This window comes from Petromyzon marinus, chromosome 44 (assembly GCF_048934315.1).
Source record: "Petromyzon marinus isolate PM22_M1 ecotype Great Lakes invasive population chromosome 44, UKy_Petmar_22M1.pri1.0, whole genome shotgun sequence".
Classification (NCBI taxonomy): Eukaryota; Metazoa; Chordata; class Hyperoartia; order Petromyzontiformes; family Petromyzontidae; genus Petromyzon; species Petromyzon marinus.
Genome location: NC_133710.1, coordinates 279,863 through 303,241, shown reverse-complemented (window position 1 = coordinate 303,241; position 23,379 = coordinate 279,863). Strand labels below are relative to the sequence as shown.

General features: G+C 48.1%; 3 protein-coding genes across 6 annotated transcripts in view; 2 read left to right on the top strand and 1 right to left on the bottom strand.

Moving 5' to 3' along the window:
• The window catches only part of LOC116951990 (riboflavin-binding protein-like), a 28,674-nt gene extending 24,471 nt beyond the window's left edge, over nt 1-4,203 (top strand). For both annotated transcript variants that reach the window (XM_032970948.2, XM_032970947.2), the window contains exon 6: nt 607-4,203. In XM_032970948.2, the coding sequence (XP_032826839.2) occupies nt 607-870 (264 nt within the window). In that variant the 3' untranslated portion in view covers nt 871-4,203. The remainder of the gene's footprint in view (nt 1-606) is intronic.
• LOC116951989 (uncharacterized) lies at nt 604-21,294 on the bottom strand. Of its 3 annotated transcripts, none has more exons than XM_076073901.1 (5): nt 21,205-21,294; nt 8,074-8,239; nt 5,846-7,177; nt 5,092-5,513; nt 604-4,876 (listed from the first exon to the last, which is right to left on the bottom strand). In XM_076073901.1, exons 2-5 carry the CDS (start codon nt 8,162-8,164, stop codon nt 4,589-4,591), a joined length of 2,133 nt encoding a protein of 710 aa, XP_075930016.1. In that variant the 5' UTR covers nt 8,165-8,239; nt 21,205-21,294; the 3' UTR covers nt 604-4,588. The 3 variants fall into 3 exon arrangements, with proteins under 3 accessions (XP_075930016.1, XP_075930013.1, XP_075930014.1); XM_076073898.1 differs by lacking the exon at nt 21,205-21,294 and adding an exon at nt 9,641-10,271; XM_076073899.1 differs by lacking the exon at nt 21,205-21,294 and adding an exon at nt 9,739-10,271.
• Nucleotides 21,287-23,379, top strand: part of LOC116951840 (cAMP-dependent protein kinase catalytic subunit alpha) — a 92,529-nt gene continuing 90,436 nt past the window's right edge. The window contains exon 1 of the mRNA XM_032970614.2: nt 21,287-21,803. Within this exon, the coding sequence (XP_032826505.1) occupies nt 21,758-21,803 (46 nt within the window). The 5' untranslated portion in view covers nt 21,287-21,757. The remainder of the gene's footprint in view (nt 21,804-23,379) is intronic.

Below are 23,379 nucleotides of genomic sequence, written 5' to 3'. Positions count from 1 at the left end.
ATTTCCTATTTTTCTATCCCCTGCTTTTCATAACCAGTTTAGTTTATATTAATGGTGCGTACGTGCATCATAATGCTATATATCGGGCTCGCGCATTGCCTCAATAAAAAAAGTTAAATAAACGGCCTGCGGAAACGGATATCGCACAAATACTGCTAAGATGGCTCAACAGTAGTGATCTCTGGCTTACATGGCAGGCAGCATTCGCCACTCGGTGAGAGTAATTAATGTTCGTCGCGTGACGGTCAAACCAATGTTTACATTTTCAGAGCTGGAATTTTGCCAAATTTAAGCGCAGAACCAAATTCAACGCAATGGGACATCAACTCACTACGCTTGAGAAGCCGGTTTAATCGTAGGCGGCTGAAACCTGAAATCAAACCCAGCGGTGCCGGCTTAGCGCTCAGATCTCTGAGCCATCCACCTGGCGTCCTCTAGAGATGGAGCAACAAAATCCGCTGAGTGCGGATTGCTGCCTCGCAGAACTGTAACAGCTTGGGAGAAGCCGTCATCGTCCAGTAGTTGATAGATCATGGCTGATGATACCGATGACGACGGCAACGACAGCCGTATTTGCGCGTTCTGTTTTTTTGTACGTGCGCGCAGATGTTCCGGGACGGCCGCGATTTGTGCGAGGGTTTCTGGGGCCTCGCCCTCCTCCCCGTGGCCCATGGAGTGGAGCCGTGCATCTCTCCGGGCGACCGAGAGGGCGACATCACCGCCACCGCCACTGGTGCTATCGTGACGTCGACGGTGGTGGAAAGCGCAGCCCCTCCAACGAGGGGCAATGCTGCGAGCCGCGACGTCGCACGCCGTGCCAAACGCGCACTCTTCCAGGAAGAGGTGGAAGGCAGCGGCAGCGGCTTCTGAGAGAGCCGAACTCCCCAGGGGAAATCCGGAAACTCTCCGATGAGGTTTTTTTTTTCCGGGCGACACCGTGAATTGTTCAGCATGATGTTCGACGGTTCGCCCTGCGTGCTAGGAGCTTTTTCAGGAATTGAACTGAGTGGCTCACTTTTGTTTGAGATTATATAACGTTGCTGGCTGTCGCTGGTATTGCCAGTACTGGATGGTGATTGGGCTAGAAATGGGAAAGCCTGCAGCAGCCAGCAATGCTAAACAGTCGAGAGAGAGAAAATGAGCCGCTCAGTTTAGTTCTTGAAAAAGCTCCCAGCACACGGTGCGAAACGCCGCACACGCGGCACAACCCGAAAAACACATCGCAGAGCTGAACAGCACCACCGTGAAAAACTACACGGTTGTGGAAAATCTGTGGGCAGATGCACAAAAATCCTTAAGTTAAATTTTCCCTAGGTTCTCACTCATTTGAATTGCCAACTAATAGTTCAATATTACTTAAGATATTTAATTCAACTGACCACTGGAAACACGGAATGCAGAACTGGGGAACCTTTTACGAATAGGGCTTTTAAATTAACCTTTGGTGGGCAATCACATTAACACCTTCGCGTTTTCTGATAACACCGCAAAAAAGTAAATGAGGCTCACCTTTAACTCGCACTGATGCAATGTCATGCCTGCTGTCCTCTTGCTAACACATTGACTTTCACATCTCCCTCTCGTAGCCGATTAGTAACGCATCGCATGATCGTGGGAGATGATGATGGTGGCGGATTGGACACGCCTTCATGCAACAGTGGATTCACCAGTAATGATGGCGACCCAATTAATGTGACTAAGATAGCGGAGCGTTTAGCGCGCTGCGCTACAAGCCCAGCAACCCAAGTTTGATTTTCGCTCACGGCCAATGACGATTATCTGAACTGGTTCTGGGCCTCTCCAAGGTCGACTCAGCCTGAGGACTTGGTACGGTGTCTAAATATCGCTACTAGGAAGACAAAAGTGGCCAGGCGTGGTGCTAGCCACCCACCCCCTCGTGTGCCGTTCCGGCCTTCATAGGTGCTACTCGCTAACAGCACTTGTCCCAACAGTCTGTTAAGGCTACACGGGGGATCTTTGTGGCTAAGATGCTTGAAGTGATGGATTTTGTTTTTCAGGTTTTTTCGAAGGGGGTTAGGCCTCACGTGACCTCGGGCTGAATGAAATGGCGTTGTGGGCCATATGAAATGTAGTTATGGGCCGTGTTTAGCGAATATTGTTGCTCTCCCTGCACTCAAAGCCTCAGATCATCAAACTGGGTCTCCCAGGAGGCAGTTTCCAAAAACGGATCCTAAAACACAATCTAAAGTATCTCTTTTTTAGAGTCTCGATCTGCTCTGAATAAGGGCCATTACCCGAAACGTCACCTATTATATACGTTTCTTTTTAAGGCAGTGTTATTCGTTACAATTGCCAAATCTCTGTGGTCTGTCAGTAAGGGAGTCGGTCGGTGGGGGTACTCGGTCAGTACAATCTCAATTGAGAAACTGTAACGGTGATGTTTCACATTTGGCAAATTTGGACCATTACACTGACACACGATGGCCTACTCTTACGAGAGACTTCACGGGATATTTAGCGTCTGCTGGGAAGCAGACATTGTCAAGATTCTAACCCTAAAGTCAAGTACCGCAATCCACCACTGAGTCACCGTAATCTCAAGACCCCAGTCCTGAGACGCAGTCTTTTGCAGACTGCTTCTCACGAGAAGTCTAAAACACAGTCGAGTTATCTCCTGGAGTTGAGTCCTCCTGTTTCTCAACACCCAATCCTGAGACCCAGTGCTCATTGAATAAAGTCTCAAGCCGGATCTTTAAACCTGGAAGCTGAAATCCAGTCTCTTGGAGTCGAGTATGAAAGCCACTGATTCAGAAACAGTGACCTCAAGTTGCCATAATCTGATGATGTTAAATGAAAAGCTTTGTATCAGCTTAATATTCCTTATGCACATGAGCTTGCAATATACCAGCATTAAAATAAAACAGGTATCGCTCAATTTACGACAGGGATGCGTTTTTAAAATAACAAGCGGAAAACTAAATTTCGTTTATTCCAACTCTACTCCTCACCTAAAAATATACACCTATAACATTTTTCACAAGACAAAAATAATGATAAAGAACATAAATTATGAAACGATTGAATAATTTTAATAAAAATAATGAACCTTTTGAGGGAACTCACCAAAAGGTCTGCTGCATGTTGGCATGACTGTAACGGTGATGTGGAGGCGTTGGTGCTGCACTGCAGGGACACCGTGACGCTGTCGCGGACGGATGACAGCCTCCCCCGTGCTTCTTGTTCAATAATCTCGCGGTGCGTGCCGAAGTGAAATTTCATTAACGCGGAAATTCAATTTCGATCATCCAAAAGTGTCTATAATTTGTCAATTGCATTCACGCGAAATTTGGTAAACCGAACGTTCATAAATCGAGGGATACCTGTGCGCTTCTATGGATACAGCAGAAAGCCAAGCGAGCTCATCCACGTGTGCGTTCACTCACAACGACGTTTCTTTGCCGTGCATAACTCTAACATACACCTCCGACGTTTATTTAGAACATCAATCATATCACAATTTGAGTAATAGACTGGCACAATTGTGTCCGGTCCGGAAGGCTATGCTAAAGACCACTGCGTCTTCAGAGAATTGTGCTAGTGTTGCGTTTCTGATAATTATTATTTTTAAAACAATTACGTCTGAAGCATCATTGAGAAATGTAAGCCTCTCTTGGATAGGACACGTCGCGGCGAGGAGGGAGGACCGACAACGGTCAGGAATAATAACGGAGTAGCAGCCGAGCAATGGAATGTGTCCAGGAGTACGTCCACCGGGGAGATAGAGCGACGAAATCTGTTCATGTGCCATGGGATCGTTGCATCGTGGGATTGTGAGAGGCGGTGGTGGCGGTTTAGGCAGACCTTCATCCAGCAGTGGAACGATGATGATGATGGCATAAAAGAGCAGAGTCTGGATTAAATGAGCCCAGGTGGAGTTGTGCGGTGCCATCTGCTAGGCCGCCGTTCTCCGACGCGATGGCATTTTCTTCAAACGGGGCGCAATGTTTCATCTCGTGATACGACACCAATGATGATGCAATTGGGATGTAATAATTGTTCTATCGGGTTTCGCGAAAATTTTATTTCAAAACTACTCGTACACAACTGACTATGCATAAATGGTCTTGACGATGTCTTTATATTAAATTGAATGCTTTAACAGACGCAGTTTAATATATCACTCCAACCATCCTTTCGATTAAGGCTGCTTTACATTGCAATTAAAGACATGCCAATCTATGACTGCAGGGTGTCCTGTGTAAGACTTATTTCTCGACTTCTGGCTCTACCGAGCTATCTCTGTGTTCACGTTTGTGGCGTGGTGCTACCGATCCACAGCGACGTGGTCACGCGGCGGATTTCTGACTTTTTTTTTAAGATGTAAACTCGATGCATCTAGGCTCCTCCTGCCTGAGCGAAGGTCGCTGCCCTCACGGGTTCTCACGTCCCTGCGTGCGGTGTTGAGGCTGTAGGTCAGCATCGAGGCTGTGGGTCAGCGTTGAGGCCGTGTGTCCATATCGCGTATGTGCATTCATATTCATCACATATGCAGAACGGCACCCAGCGGTATTTTTTCATTGCATCTCCGTTCGAAGTTTCAAACCCCACAGCACGAGCGGCACGGCACTCACTGCTCTTTCCTCGGCATCGTCGCGCGGGACTGAGCTCGCGAAACCGCCCTCTGCGGCCGCCCCCTGTTCCTCGCCGCCGCCCCCTTCAGGCGACCTTTGCCCTCGCCTCCGCTGCTGCCCGCGGCATCGGAGACGTCTGAGGCGGCCCTCGTCGGGAGCGCCGGTGGCAGCTGCGGCGGCGGCGCAGGCCCCGCAGCCGCGTTGCGGTACGAGGGCGAGTACTGTAGCTCCCAGAAGACGGAGAGGTCAGCCAGGCTGTCCCTCCAGGAGCAAGGCCGTGCCCTCTGTCATGAGGAACAACAACGATGACTAAGGTAACAGCGGCAGCAACAATGACGCGGTGGCAACATTGTGGGGTGGAGACCGAGAAAGAGGGGAAGAGAAGCAGAGAGAGAGACAGCAGGACAGCAGCAGCAGCAGTGAGATGACATCACAGAGTTCAGAGGTCACGACCGGACAGAAGCGGCCGCGGGACACTGAAATTCCGCTCGGCACTCACCGCTCCGAACGCCGTCGCATTCAGCGCCGGCGCCGTGTGCGGCCGAGCGCCGCGCGGGCCCGACCCCCTCGGTCCCGACGGACGCGGCTCCGCCGAGTCTCCCGCGCTGGACGTGGGGTACGACGAGGAGGAGGTCGTCACCGGCGCTGCTCCCCTCCTCCGTGTGCCGGCGCTCCATCCCTCCTCCCCCGCCGCCGCCGTCGTTGGCCTCGCGCCGCCTGCCGTGGTCACGGCGGCGGTCCCCGTGTCGGTCGCCGTCCCCGCTACCCGGCGGTCGCGAGGCCCCGAGCGGAGCGAGCGCATCCTCTGGGCGAAGGCGCAAGTGCGCGCGTGGGCCGCGCGCCTGCGCTCCGACCTCTCCCACACGTGGGCCGAGAGCGGCCGCAGAGACGCCGGGAGGCCCGGCGTGAGCGTCGCCGCCTCTGGCCAATTCGCGCAAGCGAGAAAAAACAACCGTCGGTGTATTTGTGCGGAATATGTGTACGTTGAACTTCTTTCGCACCGTACGTAGCCAACCACGCTAATCGGAGGTGCTTGACAAACGGTCAGGTTGGAGGGTGGGTGGGCGAGAGGACAAACTCGTCTGAGCTCTGTGAGCTGCGAGTGACATCATCACCGCGCACTTGGCCGCCCGTGCATCAGCCAGCCAGCAAAACTTTTTTTAATGCAGTACGAGTGAAAATAAACTACGCCTTGCAATGAGAACACGGTACATCAAAGAGCGGACAATCCTCTGAAAACCAGGCGACCCTACCTGGGACGCGTCGCGTAGCGAACGTCGGGAAACTCTGCGGACACGCCGGCCCGGTCGCCCCGCATCTCCTCGCACCCAGCGCCATCTCCTCCACGAGGACGACACCCAACTGCTGACCCAGCGACCTCCAGGCCGGCTCTGCGGGTCCTTGGCTCCGCCCTTCCGCTCGCGGGATCGTCCACCTCCCGCTCAGCAAGCGCGCAGATCGCTGGGAGCCGGTCGCGACTCCGCACGGCTCGGCGGGCGTCTCCGTCGGCCTCGCGAGCGCCTCCGACTCAACGCTGCCTCCCAGACGTGCCTCCGAGTCAATCGCCTCTAGCTGCCGCGGTTGGCCGGTTGACTTACCCAACTCGACTTTTGTGTCGTATCGAGTCTCCAAACCGATCTCATCGTCCCCGAGTGTCTTTCGGCGGACCCCCTCTTCCCGACCACCGGGCCCTGCCGTAAAATCGTCCCGGTCTCCCCTCAGGTCTCCTGGCGTCTCCCCGTTGTCCCGACCTTTCATCCGATCCCCGCGCTCCTCCGCACCTCCCGGGTCTCCCCGCGTCGTCGCCACCCCTTCCCCCGGCCGCCCGATAGCGCTCTCGCATGCTCCCCGGCCCAGCTCCCTGGCGAGGGCCGCTGCGCTCCTCCCGCGGGCATCCCGCGCCTCCCCGGGCTCCAGGCGCTGGCGCCGCATGGCCGCGGCGAGGGCGGCTGCCTCGCGGGGCCGGTCGGCCCACACGGCGAGGTGCAGCGCCGTCATGCGCGCCGAGCGCTCGCGCTGCGCCACCTCGCCCCCCTCGCCCGCCGCCAGCAGCAGCTGCAGCAGCCGCCCGCGGCCCAGCGTCGCCGCCAACATGATGGCGTCCCAGCCGCCCGCCGGCTCCCTGTCTCCCACTCGCGCGCCCGCCTGGGGGGGGGCGGAGGGGGGAGCAGGGGCAGCACACGGTTCACGGGTGGGCACGGGGAGGGGGGCGGCGTGGTGGGCGCAGAGGTCAATGCGGGGGTCAACGAGGGCGGCAGCGTGGTGGACACGGGGGTCAACGCGGAGGTCAACGAGGAGGGCGGCGGTGTGGTGGGCACTGACGGCGACGTGACCATCGATCGCGCAGACGGTCGCAACTGCACCGGGGCCCGCAGGACACAGCCCCCCCCCCCCTCCCGTCACCTGCAGCAGCATCCGCGCGCAAGCCAGGGCGCGGGCCTCCCCGTCGTGCAGCGCGCACAGCATGAGCGGCGTGACCCCCCCGGGCCCCCGCCCCCCCGGATCGGCCCCCCCGTCCTCCAGCAGCGTGCGCGCCCGCGCCAGATCCCCGCTGCGCACGGCCGCGTGCAGCTCCATGCTCGACCCTGCAGAGGGGCAGAGAAGAGCGGGGACCCCCCCCCCTCCTCGCAGGTGGAGCGATGATTGAGTTACCCCCCAACAGGTCCCAGCGGGAGCGCATTGCACCCTGAGTCGGTCTGAGCATGTCTCATCGTGCACTCTGATGAGTCCAGTCCGTCACGACTGGCTAATTGCAGTCAATTTGATCTTCGTAAAAAAGAAAAAAAAATAACCCGATTTGATTTGTTAAAATAGTTATATAGTAATAACCCAACGTATCCTGATTTTGGGCTACCCTACATATATACACATACGAATTGTAGAGCTAATCCAAAGTTAAAACGAACAAAACTACGATAATTTCGGCACACTACTGGCGGTAACTAACACTACACACATGGTGATGATATGGTTTTAATCATCACATAACCCATATCGTTCATCAGAGCGCCACAATCTAGCGTTTTATATCGTTACACAGCGGTATAGTACTTATTATTATGAGAGCAGCTGCCACCATAACGTAAATGGTCACCAACACTGGACAATCTAGAGACGCTGCAGTTCAATTCCATCTCCAGGTGCAGCAGTTTAAACAATGAGCCAACTTTCTTAAATCCCTAAATTACCTCCCCACCACCACCCGGGCCGACCTCGGTCCGTCCACCCAGCAGCAGTACGAGTTCAGTAACACCACCACCAGTCGATCAGCTTGGTCGTGTCTGGTGGGGTAAAGTGTGGGTACTCCCACCTCCTCCAAGACGTAGCGGCTCTCGAGAGCGCCCTCGACTGGAGGTCCTTTAGTGGGGGTGATTAACTCAAAAACCCGAGGGCCCTTGGGCTGGACCAATCACAACGAATCCGGCTCCGTGCTCAGTCGGGTACTAGAGGTGGCTCGCCCTCACCTATGCCAATTCCTTACCTGGTCCACGTGGCCGCTGTGTGCCCCGTGGCGTCTCCTCTGACGGTGCCACGAGCCTCACCGAGACCTTTCTGCTTTGGGCCACTGCCATGACGTGGGTGGGTGGTGGTGGAGGAGGTGGTCGCGTCTTTGGTGGTCGTGTAAGTTGAAAGAAGCCCTGGAGGGTCTAGACAAACATTTGATGCACAAACAAGTTCACTCACTCATACAAAGAAACAGATCCCCCGTATAGCATCTCACAGACTGTTGGGGCAGGTGCTGTGAGCGAGTAAGCACAATTATGAAGGCCTCAACGGCACACGAGTAGGTGGCCAACAGCACCACGCCGGACCGCCTTTGTCTCCCAAGCGATGATGTTCACACACCGCACCAGGTACTCAAGTATGGCTGAGTTAACCCAGGGGAGGCCCGCGACCGGTTAAAATATTCGTCACCGATGTTGGCCGTGAGCGGGAATCGAACACGGGTCGCCAGTGCTAACCACTGCACCACCGCTCCCCACTCACCCACCGATAGTGGCACACGAAACTACGTGTATTTTTATTTTACCAGGTAAGGCCCACTGAGCTAAATAGCTGTTTTTCAGAAGCAACCTGGCCGGGAATGATAGCTCAACGACGTGGCTTATTTCGTGGCAATGTATAGCAATCAAATACTCTAAACGCACGTTCCTAAATGTAGAGGGAAACCCCGAACTCATAACAAACACACCGAGTTAATTCTAAAGCCCCTTTTGTCTATTTATCCACTGCTAGATGAATGCAGCCCTTCTCCACCCGTGGCCGTGACTGTTGTTTGTTGGCCACACTTCATCACGTTTGTCAATACGGATCGATGACGTGGGAGGCCCAAGCAAAAGGACCGGAACCTGCCACTGATGTTAGCCGTGACACGCTTAACTAAATAGTTACACACAATACAGGCTCACGTCGTTTTAAATTGCCATTCATATAGCTGTAAAGATAAAGATCCCCCGTGTAACCTTTGACAGGTTGTTGGGGCGAGTGTTTTAGCGAGCAACACCTATGAATGCCCGGGCACACGATGCCCCCACGCGGTGGTGTGGTCAAACCACGCCCGGCCGCCTTTGTCTCTCCACAGTGATGATATTTACTCCACGCAAAAGGTAACAATTTGGGGTAAATGACACACACGCAGCAGTGTACGCAAAAATATACACGGTACACTTAGAGAATACACTCAACACATTCACCACACGTATACATAAATACACAATACATTTCATATAACGTACATAAAATACATACTCTACTCATAAACTTACCCTATCCTGTACATATACAACACATGCACACTTACAACAGATACATTGCACTTCATTACCACACACGGATACATAAATACCCAATATAATGTACACATACAACACAATACGGTAGCATACTGCACAATACGTACCACATTCAGTCCATACATCCATACATAATGCAGCACGTACACACAACACATAAACTCAACATGACACTCAGCACACATACGCACGTCTGATGGACATTAAATACCTCCATCCACACGCAGAAGGTACGATGCATACACATATACACACCTTCCGATAGAGTACAGGTGGACTGCACAATCATACCCTCTCTCAATTACACTCACAATGTGTATGTCACACTCCTCAACACTCATAAGCTATCTTACCCAAACACACAATCTGTCTTGCTCACAATATTTCGCGTACACACTCTCTCAGTCTCGAACTCATTTACAATCCTCACAATCTCTCTACACACTCCTCACACTCGATACATATCACACTCAGTCTCAATATCTCACACTCGCACAATCTCACACGCACAAAATCTCCCGCACACTCAATCTCTCATACTCACACACGCATAATCTCACACACACAATCTCCCGCACACTCAATCTCTCACACAACTTTGCTCTTCCTCTCGCTCTCTCACAATATCTCTCACTCACAATCTTTCTCCCGCACACACACACAATCTCACGCACAACCGATCGCTTACACACGCACACATATACAATCTTGTTCTCGCATACTCACGTTTCTCACACTCTCACAGTCGCACACACGCACAATCTGCCCAATACACACTCAATCCCTCTCACACACTCGCAATCCCTCTCTCTCTCTCTTCTCGTGCACTCTCACACACGAGATCCCACTCACACACCTGAGATGTCTGAACATGTTGGGCTGTACCACTTGCAGCACAGGTACAGGTGTGATGGAGAAGGGCTAATCTTCTTTGGTTCTTTCGGTAAAGTCACGTCGAATGAGAATAAAATAATAAATTGGTAAAATAAAATAACACAATCATATTCTCACGACGTTTCGGCCACAACACAAGCTGCCTTCATCAGGTGAAGGGACGAGACTGTCTGGAGGACAGCGCTGGAGTGAAAAAGCCACGCTCAGATCACGACCTTTAAGCTGTGTGAGAAGAAACAAAGCGCCTTGACAAAGGAATTAGCATAGAATTTAGCATTGAAATGGCTGAGTGATTAGCTTGTGACTGGTCACAGAAATGGCTATGTTAAAGTTAAAGCATACACATCCGCAAAGGCACCCCTTGACATAGGAATTAGCATAGAATTTAGAATTGAAATAGCTAAGGGCTAATCATTGGCACCCTTGAGCACCCAAAGCAAACCCCGCTGCAATGGTACAGCCCACAGCCCTCACATCACAGAGCACAGTACAGTGCTTCAATGCTGTTTAATCAGTTGGGCTCCCAGCGAGACCCCGGGAAACGTAATTGCATAACCACAACTCTTCCAATGCACGCAGGGCAGGGTGGCGCGTTGGTCCCACTTGTGCCCCACAGCAAGGGCTCAAGTTCCATTGCCGAATAGGTCGCCTTTCTCTGTCCTCTTGGGTTTCCTATGGATTCGCCGCCCGCCCCCCCATAGCTAGAGAAGCGTACAATGTAACTGGCATGTGCCAAACATACAAATGCGGAAAAAAAATACCTGAAAATGTACTCAATTGGGATTACACACAGCAACGGCATCGGAACCCTACTGCGAAAACTTGGCAGGACCATCCTGAAGTGGAATCTTGAGACTCTGCGAGACTTGACCGCAGTGCTTCTTCATTGCAAGGCCCGCGGGCCACTGGCGGCCCCTGGTGGCCTTTAATGCGGCCCCTGACAATACACAGATGGTGACAACAACCATCGTGTTGTCAAACCCAAATGGTTTCAAATGTACGGCGGCCCTCACACGGATGTCTTATGGCGAAAGTGGCCCCGCTCTGAAAATGAGTAAAGAACACGGCTCCTCCACTGGGTGAGGCGGTGGCATAACATCTCCTGGCCAACGACAAAATGGGTGGTGGGTGAGATCTAAGCCAGCCATGGGTGTGACCGCCTCCACCAACCCACAGCACTGGCCAAGCATGGTGAAGTATGGTCAAATATCCCCCCTCATCCACGAATCACACGGCGTGGGGAAGGCTTCATCCGGCAGTGGATTTAAAAATAGCCGCAGTTAATTGTTGCGGAAATTTTAAAATGTTTACTTACAAAGCCTGAATAAAGAAAAGTAAATTTTAAACCCACAGCATAGTTTTGAGATTCACATTTTAAAAGTTGCGAGTTAAAATCCTGGTTAGGGGTAGACTCAACCCATCAGCTCTCTCTCTGGAGTCAATTAAATAAGTGACCACTTCGTGGGGAGTCACCAATGATTGTCCTATGGATGGACGCCGCCATAAAAAAAATTGAAATTCCCACCACTCGCTCTGCAGGACTGTAAACAGGAGCTCAGCACCAATGCGTCGATGCGCAGTCGAGCAGCCGAAAATCACGAAGACTTTTTTTTTATCCATACGACACTGAAATTATAACATATAATACACACACTGTCCATGGAATATAATGGTTTTAAGACAGGCTCTAGAGAGGAACAGGCAAACGCACACGCATCGGTGGCGAGATGTCAACTACCTTGCCTGGTATACAGGAGGTCGTGGGTTCGATCCCGAAGCCTGTATATTTGGAGTCTCTCCAAGTGACCCGTGGATTTTGGTCCGGGTCACCCGGTTTTTCTCTCCACATTTAGAATCAAAATGCGTTTCAAATATTTGCTTTCTATAAATGTCCACACAATAAGCCACTTTGTTGTGCTATAATTTATGATAACCAAGTTGCTTATCAAAATAGCTATATAGATCAGTGGGCTTTACCTGGTAAAATAAAAAAAATAGTTTATGTTTTATAGTTTATCATGTTCACCTAGGCCTACTATATTAATTCATGTAAGCGACTTTGGCTAAACGTACACAGTAATTAGCTTTGCGTAGGCGAGACTGATGACCTTTATGTTAACTGTGGGAGAACTCAGTTGGTGTTCTCGGTGTCTGGAAGAGGGGGGAAGTGTTCTCATGGTCATGTAGGCAAAGGTGCAGCTATGTAATTGCCACTTCTGACATTTGTAAGACAAGACCGGGAGGAATATCTTACAGCACCAGAAGAGAGGAGAGATGCGTGTAAGTGCATTGTCTCTTTGCTGATCTCATCAAGGAGCATAAACTGCCATGGGGGCTCCGGTCATCCTCGCAGCTGGCCATGAAACAAAGACGGTTACCGCATTGCGCACTTTCAGATGCGCTTCTGCGGCCGTCTGTCACACTCTTCCTTCCGATACTAGGAAATCACTGGAGCTATGCACTTTTAAATCTAGATTGAAAACTAATTTCCTTGGATCTGCTTTTTTGTGTTTTTGTTGTCCTTCTCCCGCACCTCCAATTAGCACGTTTGGCTACGTACGGTGCAAAAGAAGTTCAACATACACACATACGTCTCGCAGTGGTACATATACAGGCCTAAATTAGTTTTTTTGTGGCACTGCTGATTATTCACGCTACTGCTGGCAAAAGGGCATCCGCCTGATAGAGCTCCGCAGAGCTCACCACTACAGAGTAATTGGCCTACTCTTCCACCACCTGCCGATCGACTGTGGTATGTAACCATGTGTATACTGGTGGGTGGACAGAGAGGCGCTGGGGAATTAAGAAATATTTTTTTGTAATTTTGAGGTGGCTCAGAGTTCAGAGCACTGAGCTGGCACTGTTCGGATCTTGTGATCATACACTGGGTTCTCAAGTTCAGAGATTTGACTGCAATTTGGCTAAATTCCAGTTTAACACGTAGTAGGCTTTCGCGACCAATATTATTCATAAGAAACGTTTTTCGGGTTAGATCGCGTAAATATAAATGTGTCGTTAACCCCGCCACCATCCGACACGGACGATTAGGAAGGTTAGTCACGTAACAAAAACGTGCCAATTGGTTACTACTGCAGCACACCGGTCTGTTGGAGAGTCAACCCACAACATTTACAATTATGGCAAATCGCCTGATGAAGCTGATTGTAATCACCAACGAAACATTGCACTCAAATTGTAAATGTGTTTTTTTGCCGTACTCTTTGTCTCGTCGCGACGACAGCCCCCGTCGAATTAAAATCATAATTCGTTACATTTATTCGTCTGTGTGGCTGCGCTACGAACCCCGGCGACCCCAGTTCGTTTTCTGCTCAAGGCCAACGTCAGTGACGACTATCTGAACCGGTTCTGGGCCTCCCCTAGACCGACTCAGCCTCAAATGAGTACGTGGTGCAGTGTCTAAACATCGCCATGAGGGAGACAAAGGCGGCTGGGGGTGGTGCTGGCCACCTACCCCCACATGTGCCGTACCGGCCTTCATAGGTGCTACTCGCCACCAGTCCGTTAAGGCGATACGGGGGAGCTTTGTCCTTCGTGTGATTTCATCATCACCAGCAACAAATACAGTGAGGGAAAAAAGTATTTGATCCCCTGCTGATTTTGTACGTTTGCCCACTGATAAAGAAATGATCAGTCTATAATTTTAATGGAAGGTTTATTTGAACAGTGAAAGACAGAATAACAACAACAAAATCCAGAAAAACGCATGTCAAAAATGTTATGAATTGATTGGCATTTTAATGAGGGAAATAAGTATTTGACCCCTCTGCAAAACATGACTTAGTACTTGGTGGCAAAACCCTTGTTGGCAATCACAGAGGTCAGACGTTTCTTGTAGTTGGCCACCAGGTTTGCACACAACTCAGGAGGAAGTTTCGAAGCTGACGTTTGGCAACTCGAACCTTCAGCTCCCTCCACAGATTTTCTATGGGATTAAGGTCTGGAGACTGGCTAGGCCACTCCAGGACCTTAATGTGCTTCTTCTTGAGCCACTCCTTTGTTGCCTTGGCCGTGTGTTTTGGGTGATTGTCATGCTGGAATACCCATCCACGACCCATTTTCAATGCCCTGGCTGAGGGAAGGAGGTTCTCACGCAAGATTTGACGGCATATGGCCCCGTCCATCGTCCCTTTGATGCGGTGAAGTTGTCCTGTCCCCTTAGCAGAAAAACACCTCCAAAGCATAATGTTTCCACCTCCATGTTTGACAGTGGGGATGGTGTTCTTGTGGTCATAGGCAGCATTCCTCCTCCTCCAAACACGGCGAGTTGAGTTGATGCCAAAGAGCTCCATTTTGGTCTCATCTGACCACAACACATTCACCCAGTTGTCCTCTGAATCATTCAGATGTTCATTGGCAAACTTCAGACGGGCATGTATATGTGCTTTCTTGAGCAGGGGGATCTTGCGGGCGCTGCAAGATTTCAGTCCTTCACGGCGTGTGTTACCAATTGTTTTCTTGGTGACTATGGTCCCAGCTGCCTTGAGATCATTGACAAGATCCTCCCGTGTAGTTCTGGGCTGATTCCTCACCGTTCTCATGATCATTGCAACTCCACGAGGTGAGATCTTGCATGGAGCCCCAGGCCGAGGGAGATTGACAGTTCTTTTGTGTTTCTTCCATTTACGAATAATCGCACCAACTGTTGTCACCTTCTCACCAAGCTGCTTGGTAATGGTCTTGTAGCCCATTCCAGCCTTGTGAAGGTCTATAATCTTGTCCCTGAGATCCTTGGAGAGATCTTTGGTCTTGGCCATGGTGGAGAGTTTGGAATCTGATTGATTGATTGCTTCTGTGGACAGGTGTCTTTTATACAGGTAACAAGCTGAGATTAGAAGCACTCCCTTTAAGAGTGTGCTCCTAATCTCAGCTCGTTACCTGTATAAAAGACACCTGGGAGCCAGAAATCTTTCTGATTGAGAGGGGGTCAAATACTTATTTCCCTAATTAAAATGCAAATCAATTTATAACATTTTTGACATGCGTTTTTCTGGATTTTTTTGTTGTTATTCTGTCTTTCACTGTTCAAATAAACCTACCATTAAAATTATAGACTGATCATTTCTTTGTCAGTGGGCAAACGTACAAAATCAGCAGGGGATCAAATACTTTTTTCCCTCATTGTAGCTGATGAAGTCACACACGCAATAAGATAAAAAGTATGTTTGCAAGGGTGTGAAAATCTCAAATCTGTGGACGTTTAGTACAGTCTTAGTCTGAGGAATGTAACAGAATAATTATATTTGAACCAGCAGTTAGACATTTAGTCCACTTTCATTGGGGTGCGTAATTTTCTCTCAGTCTCCCGCCGTAAATATGATCTCAGCCAAGTAAACTCCTCAGTAAATCTGTGTACCTTTGAGTATATATGTATATCCAATTGTAATGTTTGGCTTTCCTCAGTGCACTGCAGTCCCTAGGCACACAACTAAACTATCACAGTATTCACTCAGACTCGTTAATTTAATCCCGTCGCAAGTCAGTCACGCTCTTGTCTTTGGTGGGCAGTAGTCAACACTGGATCGGTTTTGACATTTCAAAGTCTCATCAGCAGACTTGGGTCTCGCTTGACACCAATGCTGGTGAACTGCCCATATGTTTATCGACAATGACCCTCTGTCTATTACAGATGGGTCCCCCAGTTCGACGCAACGCTACATTGTAAATAACACAAAATAAGTCTTATTGGCGTTGTGGGAAATATAAGCAACACAATACGCAGACAACACGGTCTCTTTACCATTTTTTGTCGTTCCACATATTAAAAAGTATTTTCTTACACATCCCACTTTGTGGAGTCAGGTTATAAACAAGACAAAGATCCCCCGTATAGCCTTAACATACTCTTGGGGCAAGTGCTGTTATTTAGGTCGGCACGAATCACGAGGGGGGTGGCTGGCCAGCACCACCCCGGCCGCCTTTGTCTCTCCAGTGCCCACCTCTACACAAGAACACGCGCGCACTCTCTGTTGACACTGGATGATGGCACGCGAACTTGGGGAAGGCCAAGTACGGGGGTTGCTGGGCAGGCAGGCGGGAGAGGGGTTGGGTAGGATCGGTGTTGTTACACTTAATCTTGGGGGCTCACTCACGGTTGTCCTCACTGTGTTGGTTGCCATGGTGCCCCTTTGTAAATAAAACAAAAATATAATCGTTCGCGTCGTTGTGGAGAGTGTGAGCAACACAATAAATAAGCAGACGAATACATCTCCTTCGTTTGTCTGTCTGTCCCCCCAGACATGAAATTATATAAAAGTATTGATTTGAAGCTTTCGTGACTGCAAGGATTCATCTTCTTTGGTTCTTTCGGTAAAGTCACGTAGAATGAGAATAAAATAACACAATAATTTGAAGCTCTGTCGTCCCGACAGTTCTGTACCTTTCACCTGAAGACGGCCGCTTGCGTTGTGGCCGAAACGTCGTGAGAATTTTATTGTGTTATTTTATTATTTTATTCTCATTCTACGTGACTTTACCGAAAGAACCAAAGAAGATATATAAAAGTAGTTTTTGTATCGTTGCTTCCCGTCAACCACACGTACTTCTGTGAGAGTGTAATTTGAGAGTTTTGCTTCAGGTGAGCCAATGCTGCTGAAATGATGCACTCCCAGAAGGCCTTGTGGTTGATGGGATGTGTAAACAAATTTACGTTTATGTTATTTTATGTAAAGGGACAGATATATGAAGGATGTACTGTATATAGCGTCTGCTTCATTATTTTGTGTAAGTGAAGCAGTGTGCTTTAAAACCTATTCATCCACCCATGCAATAATATACGTACACCCAATAAGCATGCAATGAATGTTGGCCCAACGTTAAATTTTCACCTGGGCAAGGTGGCTCACCAGTAGAGCAATCGGAAAGTTGAGAGTTCAAATATTGCGAAGTTGATTCATCCAATCATCCCACTGTGGTCGGTAAAATTAATACCCACTTTGAGGGAAAGTCAAAAATGGCCATCCCAGTCACAAGTGAGATATATGTTCAAGGTTTAGATGCTATATATCTTTATCCACCTCACACATTCTTAAAAACTATTATTGCTTGAAGAAACAGCACGTCTTCCAGAAAGAAGAATTGTAAACACAGCGAGCTGGCTGGGCATACATACAGCGTGTTATAAAGAAGGGCTATTGCCCGAAACGACGCTTATTATATACTTTTTACTTTCAAACTCACACTTTTTTTGACGAATGTCAGAACTAAAACGATACAGGAGTACACTGCGTGTTCCCAATGTGATGTGTACGTGCGACATCTAGTGTCGCGATTGTGAAAACCCAAGTGCACTTGTTTCAAGTTATAGTCGCAACAATATAATTATCCACGATACGATATAAAATGTCACGATTGTCGCGATATCACTTTCACGTAACTTGGTCATCGTTATTGGAAATGTTTTGGATTGTTTTTGTGCTTTGCTGTACTTTAAGGAACGAATAAAGATTTACTTAAAAGTTCTCCAACTGCAGTTCACTCTAGACAATTCTTCCAGAAGGCTTGCCATCATCATAATCGATAACGCACATGCTCTCGGTAACAAGCAAATTACTTCAATTATAAAAATGCCATCGGAAAACTATGGTGTGATATGATCGCACATCCCGGTAATTATTCGGAAGAGCATTTTTACTAAGCATGAATTTAAAGTATAGCTATTTATTTACAACGTTAAGTGTAAGTTGGTTATTCCACACACATTTTCCAAGGAAGTCAATGAATGTATGAAATGAGCACCGATAATCGCGATAGTACGATTATTTTGTAAAACGGACGATACGATTATAATTAATCTTATATCGTACTATATATCGTCGTGTATATATTCCGGTTCTGAGGTGGACATTTCAAGATCCGAAGTTTTAATATGGTCAGCTGCCCGTCACCAAAGGCCCATGCACCTACCCACATAGAGATCTACATCGACTCACATAGAGACCCACATACCCAGAGATCAACCTGGGTCCTTAAGTGTCGTGAGTTGAAGGTCTCAGCCTGGTCATCATTGACTGCACAAACCCCCCATCATATTAGATTTATTTCTATATTCGATTTGTATTCATTCCATCTCGATTAATTAAAAGTATCCGTTTGAATGTGTAAAGCCAAATCCACCTACTCGTGATGACTGTGAAAAGGCCCTTGGGAGACGTCTACACACGGCAGTCAGAATGGCACGGCCAGTGTCTGCATGGGGTGCTGTGGTGGCGAGATGTTAACTACCTTGCTTGGTATACATGAGGTCGTGGGTTCGATCCCTACCCTGACACCGATATATTTGGAGTTTGCATGTTCTTCCCATGGTCGCGTGGATTGTTTTCTCCGGGTCCTCCAGTTTTTCCCTCCACATTTAGAAACGTCCGTTTAGAGTATTTGGCTGCTATGAAATGTCACGTGATGAGCCACTTCGTTGGGCTATCATTTGTGGCCAGGTGGCTTCTGAAAAAGAGCTATATATAGCTCAGTGGGCCTTACCTGGTAAAATAAAAAAATAGTTTATCGTATGTTACTTTAAATTTATCCGACGTGTGAAGTGTCCTGGGTTACCTTTAAAATATTGCACATCGCCATCTGCTGGAAACATTGCAGACTCAATGCCCTTGCATGAATGTGTAGTTCCCGTACTGTGCAGGTTTATTGTGGTGTCACTTTTTCGCCATTGACACTCACAGTGGTTTTCTTTAGAGAATGTTTCAATTGCTAATTCATTGGGCTCATGCTAGTGATTCAAGTCAAAGCAATTCCCTTCTGACATTAATATTGGAGGCATCGGTGCTTATTTGATTGAGAATTGCCAAGGACCAAATCGCCTGTAATGTGCCCCCATCTCATGAGATGTTTGAAGCTAAGCAGGTATGAGCTTGCATTGTGCATGAATGGTTGAGCGCCATGCATTACAGGTTTCATAGGTTGCTGTTGTGGCTGTGGAGCTTTGTTATGGGTAGCACAGGGCAGATAGCATAATCCATTGTTGTACTGCACTATGCTGCACGCCTTCACCAGCCAGCTGCCGTGGAGTATGGTCAAATGGCTCTCAATCCAGCGGTGGATTGACAAAATTACTATTTTTTGGAGACAAAGTTACATGTTTCAAAGAAAACAGAAATGTGTAATATAAGCACTCAGCCTTTTTGCATGATGCAAAAAACATCAGTTCCTGAAGAACTGTACGGTGGTCCTATTGTCTGCGGTCACCATCAAAGTAAATTTGAGTCAACGTGATCGGCAGGCAGTAGCAGCAATCATGGAAATAACTTAGCAGGTGATATTGCGTTGGCAGTGGTGCACAAGCACGCATAATCTTCTTGGTTCTTGCGGTAAAGTCACGTAGAAATGGAAATAAAATAAATAAAATAAAACATAATGAAATACAAAAATATTTTTAAAACTCAACACATTCGTCATGAACAGGCCCCATGGTGTAAACTGCAGTCTCCAATACTTATTCAGTCTCTGGCATCTCTATTCACGTGGTATGAAGGGCCATTTCCCGAAATGTTGCCTGTTAGATACTTTTCCAATTCAAGACACAATGTTACGAGTTTGGTTTATTTTGGCACAGGTAAAACACATAGGGCAATGAATGCTCATTTTCGATGGGGACCTGGAAACACCGTCTAAACTTGGTTACTACAGCAAAACAAATACGTGAACCAAAACGAACAACTGTGTACGTAGTGAAGTTGCGAATGGCAAAGTCGTGCATCAACATCATGGCAATACCAGCACAAAGAACGAAGCAAAGCTGGCAGAACGCATCTCGAACAAACAAAATCTTGTAAGAAAAACAGCACCGAGGTCGGTAGGATTGTAAAAACACACGCGTCTAAAAAAAGTCAGCAAAGTAGAGCCATAGATTAATTGTACGAACACTTGAAAGGACATCTAAACTCTGAAAGTGATTTAGAATCAGAATATTTATTTATACTGCAGGAGGAATCCGATGAGCTATAAAGCTCTTTGTCACAGATCTCCAGTCGGGGCAGGTCACAATACAACAGTAAACAATACAAAAACAGTGCAAAGTATAGGTGAAGTAAACATCATTAAAGAAAGATATACAAATAAAACTAAACAATGCTTTATTTTATCAGGTAATGCCCACTGAGCTATTAGCTTCTTTTTCAGAAGCGACCTGGCCACAAATGATAGCTCAAAGAAGTGGCTTGTCGGAGGACCCGGACATGCAGACTGAAAATATTCAGGTGTCAGGATTGGGATCGAACCGCCCGACCTCCTGCATACCAGACGAGGACGATAAGATCACAAAATTGAAAGTGGGACAAGGATGTTGAGATTTTTGATGCCAAATATTTTCGCGAGGTTATTGGCAGAGATGAGGAGCCGCCACTACACGGAGGGAATCTAAACCGAGTCTGGTTCTCCACCCACAGTTAAGGGGGCTTTAATCACTAACAGGGTGAAGGAGTTTCTAAAGATACGGGAATTTACCTGGGAGATTAAATGATCGACAAGTTATTTAGCAGACGTATTTTGGCGAATGTGTTGTATTGTCACTGAGATAAAATGTACAGCGTGGTTCAGAAGTCTTGTGACTCCCAATTCATTCTCTAAAACGTAATTTTTAAAAAGTACAATATATTTAAAACATAAATTTATATGCGAAGGGAAACGATGTTAGGTGTCAATTAATTAGGGGGGTGGAGTCACAAGACGCCTGGACCACCCAGTGACTATATAGTACACAAAAGCCCATTATATCTAGAGGTTAAAACAAACCTCTGAGTTGGCATGAGGAGCCCTGGGATGAGGGGCGGAAGATTATGGGCTGAGGATCAGAGGGACGAGATAACCGGTGACGTTATTTTCCATAGCGACAGTTACCAGGGAGACGGCCATGTTGGTAAGGGGTTTAACACGCCCTCTCCCGAGTACTTTCGACTCACCCCCACCACCGGAAGTCTCCCGTACAAAGATGGCCGCCCACATCGGGCCCCCGAGACCACGAGGGCGCATGCGCCGAGGGTCTCGCGCGCGGTCGTCCCGCCATCTTGTCGGCGCGAGGGGCCGTGAAGCGCGCGCGCTTAAAAACAACAATAAACAACAAACAATAAATAAACAATTAACGACAACAGATTAAGATTAAACAATAACAATCAATACGATACTTCGACTGTTACAATTGTAGTTTATATCACCAATTTTTTTTTTTACCTCAGAAAACCCACACTAAATTAACACAACATTGCAATAGGATTATTGCCTGAGGACTAAACATTTGTGTTTGAAATTGTAAAAAAAACAGGCAAAATAATATAATTTTACTACAGTAAATATATAAATATTGCGCCCTGTTAATAAATTAGCGGGAGTGCAGAGGGGAGGCGCCTCCTCCCCGCCCCGCGTCCTCCTCGTTCTCATCATCATCATCATCATCGTCGTCGTCTTCTCCTCCTTCGTCGTCTTCGTCGCCTCTGGACGGAGGCTGCAGGAGGGCGAATGGGGAACGCGGCGGCGACAAAGAAAGGGGGCGAGGCGGAGAGCGGTGAGAGCCGAGCGGACGGCAGGCGAGGGGAGGGCCCGGCCTTCGCTCGGCCACGGGTGGGGACGGGCCAGTGGCCTGTACTGCCCTGTGCTGTAATGCCCTTTGATGTAGTATTTATGTAATATACTGTATTGTTGTCAAGTGCTGTCATGATCTATCCTGTCATGTCATGCTCTGTCATGTGCCGTAATGCCCTATGCATTTATATCCAGTCATGCCCTTTGCTGTTATGTGCTGTTAAGTGCCCTACCCTGTAATGGCCTGTTCTGTGGTGTCTTGGCCGATGATGCCCTGTGTTACCTTGTGCTGTTAATGTCCTTTGCTGCCGTGTTCAATGATGCTCACGTCCTGTACTGTAATGCTCTGCCATTGTCGTTATCTGTGCTGTAGTGCACTCTGCTGTCGTCACCGGTAGTGCCCAGTAATGGCTCTCAATGTGATGTAATGTTGACGCCTTGCCCTGTACATGCCCTCTTTCTTTGTCGGGTGATGCTCATGCCATGTACTCTAATAATGTGTCCTGTAATGCCCTGTACAGTCATGCTCTGTACTGTAATTCACCCGTCGTGTGATGCTCTGTAATGCCCTTTAATGTGGTGTTTTGTAATTGTTTGTAATGCCCTGTGTTGGGATGTATAGTGCTATACTGTAATTCCCTGTCCTGTGTTATAATGCCCTCTGCTTTGATCTCGTTTAATGCCCTTTGATTTTATAGTCGATGAAGGCTTAGTAATTCCACGTGCTGTGATGCCTTGTGCTCTATGCCCTGTCAGTTTATGTCCTGTGCTGTCATTCCCTGTGCTGTGATGCCCTGTGTTGTAATCTCATGTCCTTCAATGCTTCGGTGATACGATTCTCAGTAGTGTAATTAATTGTGCTGCAATGCACTGCAATGCCCTTTCAAGTAATAATATCGACTGCGTTCCGAAAGTCTTTGGTGTAATGCTATGTGTTTATACTTTATTACCTATATATAGCGTTATTCATGCTAATTGCATCCCATAACGCTGTACAGTACATTCATTATTATTGGTGTGATGCACTGTTGTAATGTCTTGTAATGCACTGTACTGATTGTCTTGTGGTGTACTTCCCTTTGCAGTAATGCCCTGTGTTCTGTCTCGTCGTTCTCCCTGTGCTGCAGCATTGTATAATGCCTTGTGCTGTAATGCCCTATCGTATAATGCCAGATGCTGCCATGCCCTGTTATGTGATGGCCTGTGTTGTAATAGCCTATATGTCCTCATCCTCTAACGCACTGTTGATCAATTCTCTGCTCTGTACAATGATTCCCTGTTCTGTACAGTTATGTTTTGTAATATTCTGTTGTATCATGCTCCATAATTCCATGTGATGTCATGTAATGCCCTGTCATGTCCTGTACTAAAATACGCTGTAGTGCTATTTAATGTCCTGCATCAGAATGCCCTGCATATGCCATGGAATATTTTGCCGTTTTCTGCCCTGCCCTTTTCCCTTTATACTCTTTGGGTCTTTTGGTAAAGTCACGTAGATAGATTGTGATGCCCTACCATGCTCCTTATGCTTAGTACTCGGTTTAAATGTGTGTTGTCCT

What these genes read in the sequence shown, in the direction of transcription:
- LOC116951989 (XM_076073901.1), bottom strand. Translation starts at nt 8,164, where the DNA reads ATGGCAGTGGCCCAAAGCAGAAAGGTCTCGGTGAGGCTCGTGGCACCG. An exon ending in ACAGCGGCCACGTGGACCAG is followed by an intron (nt 7,178 to 8,073) that starts GTAAGGAATTGG and finishes GCCCCTCTGCAG; the next exon opens with GGTCGAGCATGGAGCTGCAC. An exon ending in ATGCGACGGCGTTCGGAGCG is followed by an intron (nt 4,877 to 5,091) that starts GTGAGTGCCGAG and finishes TCCTCATGACAG; the next exon opens with AGGGCACGGCCTTGCTCCTG.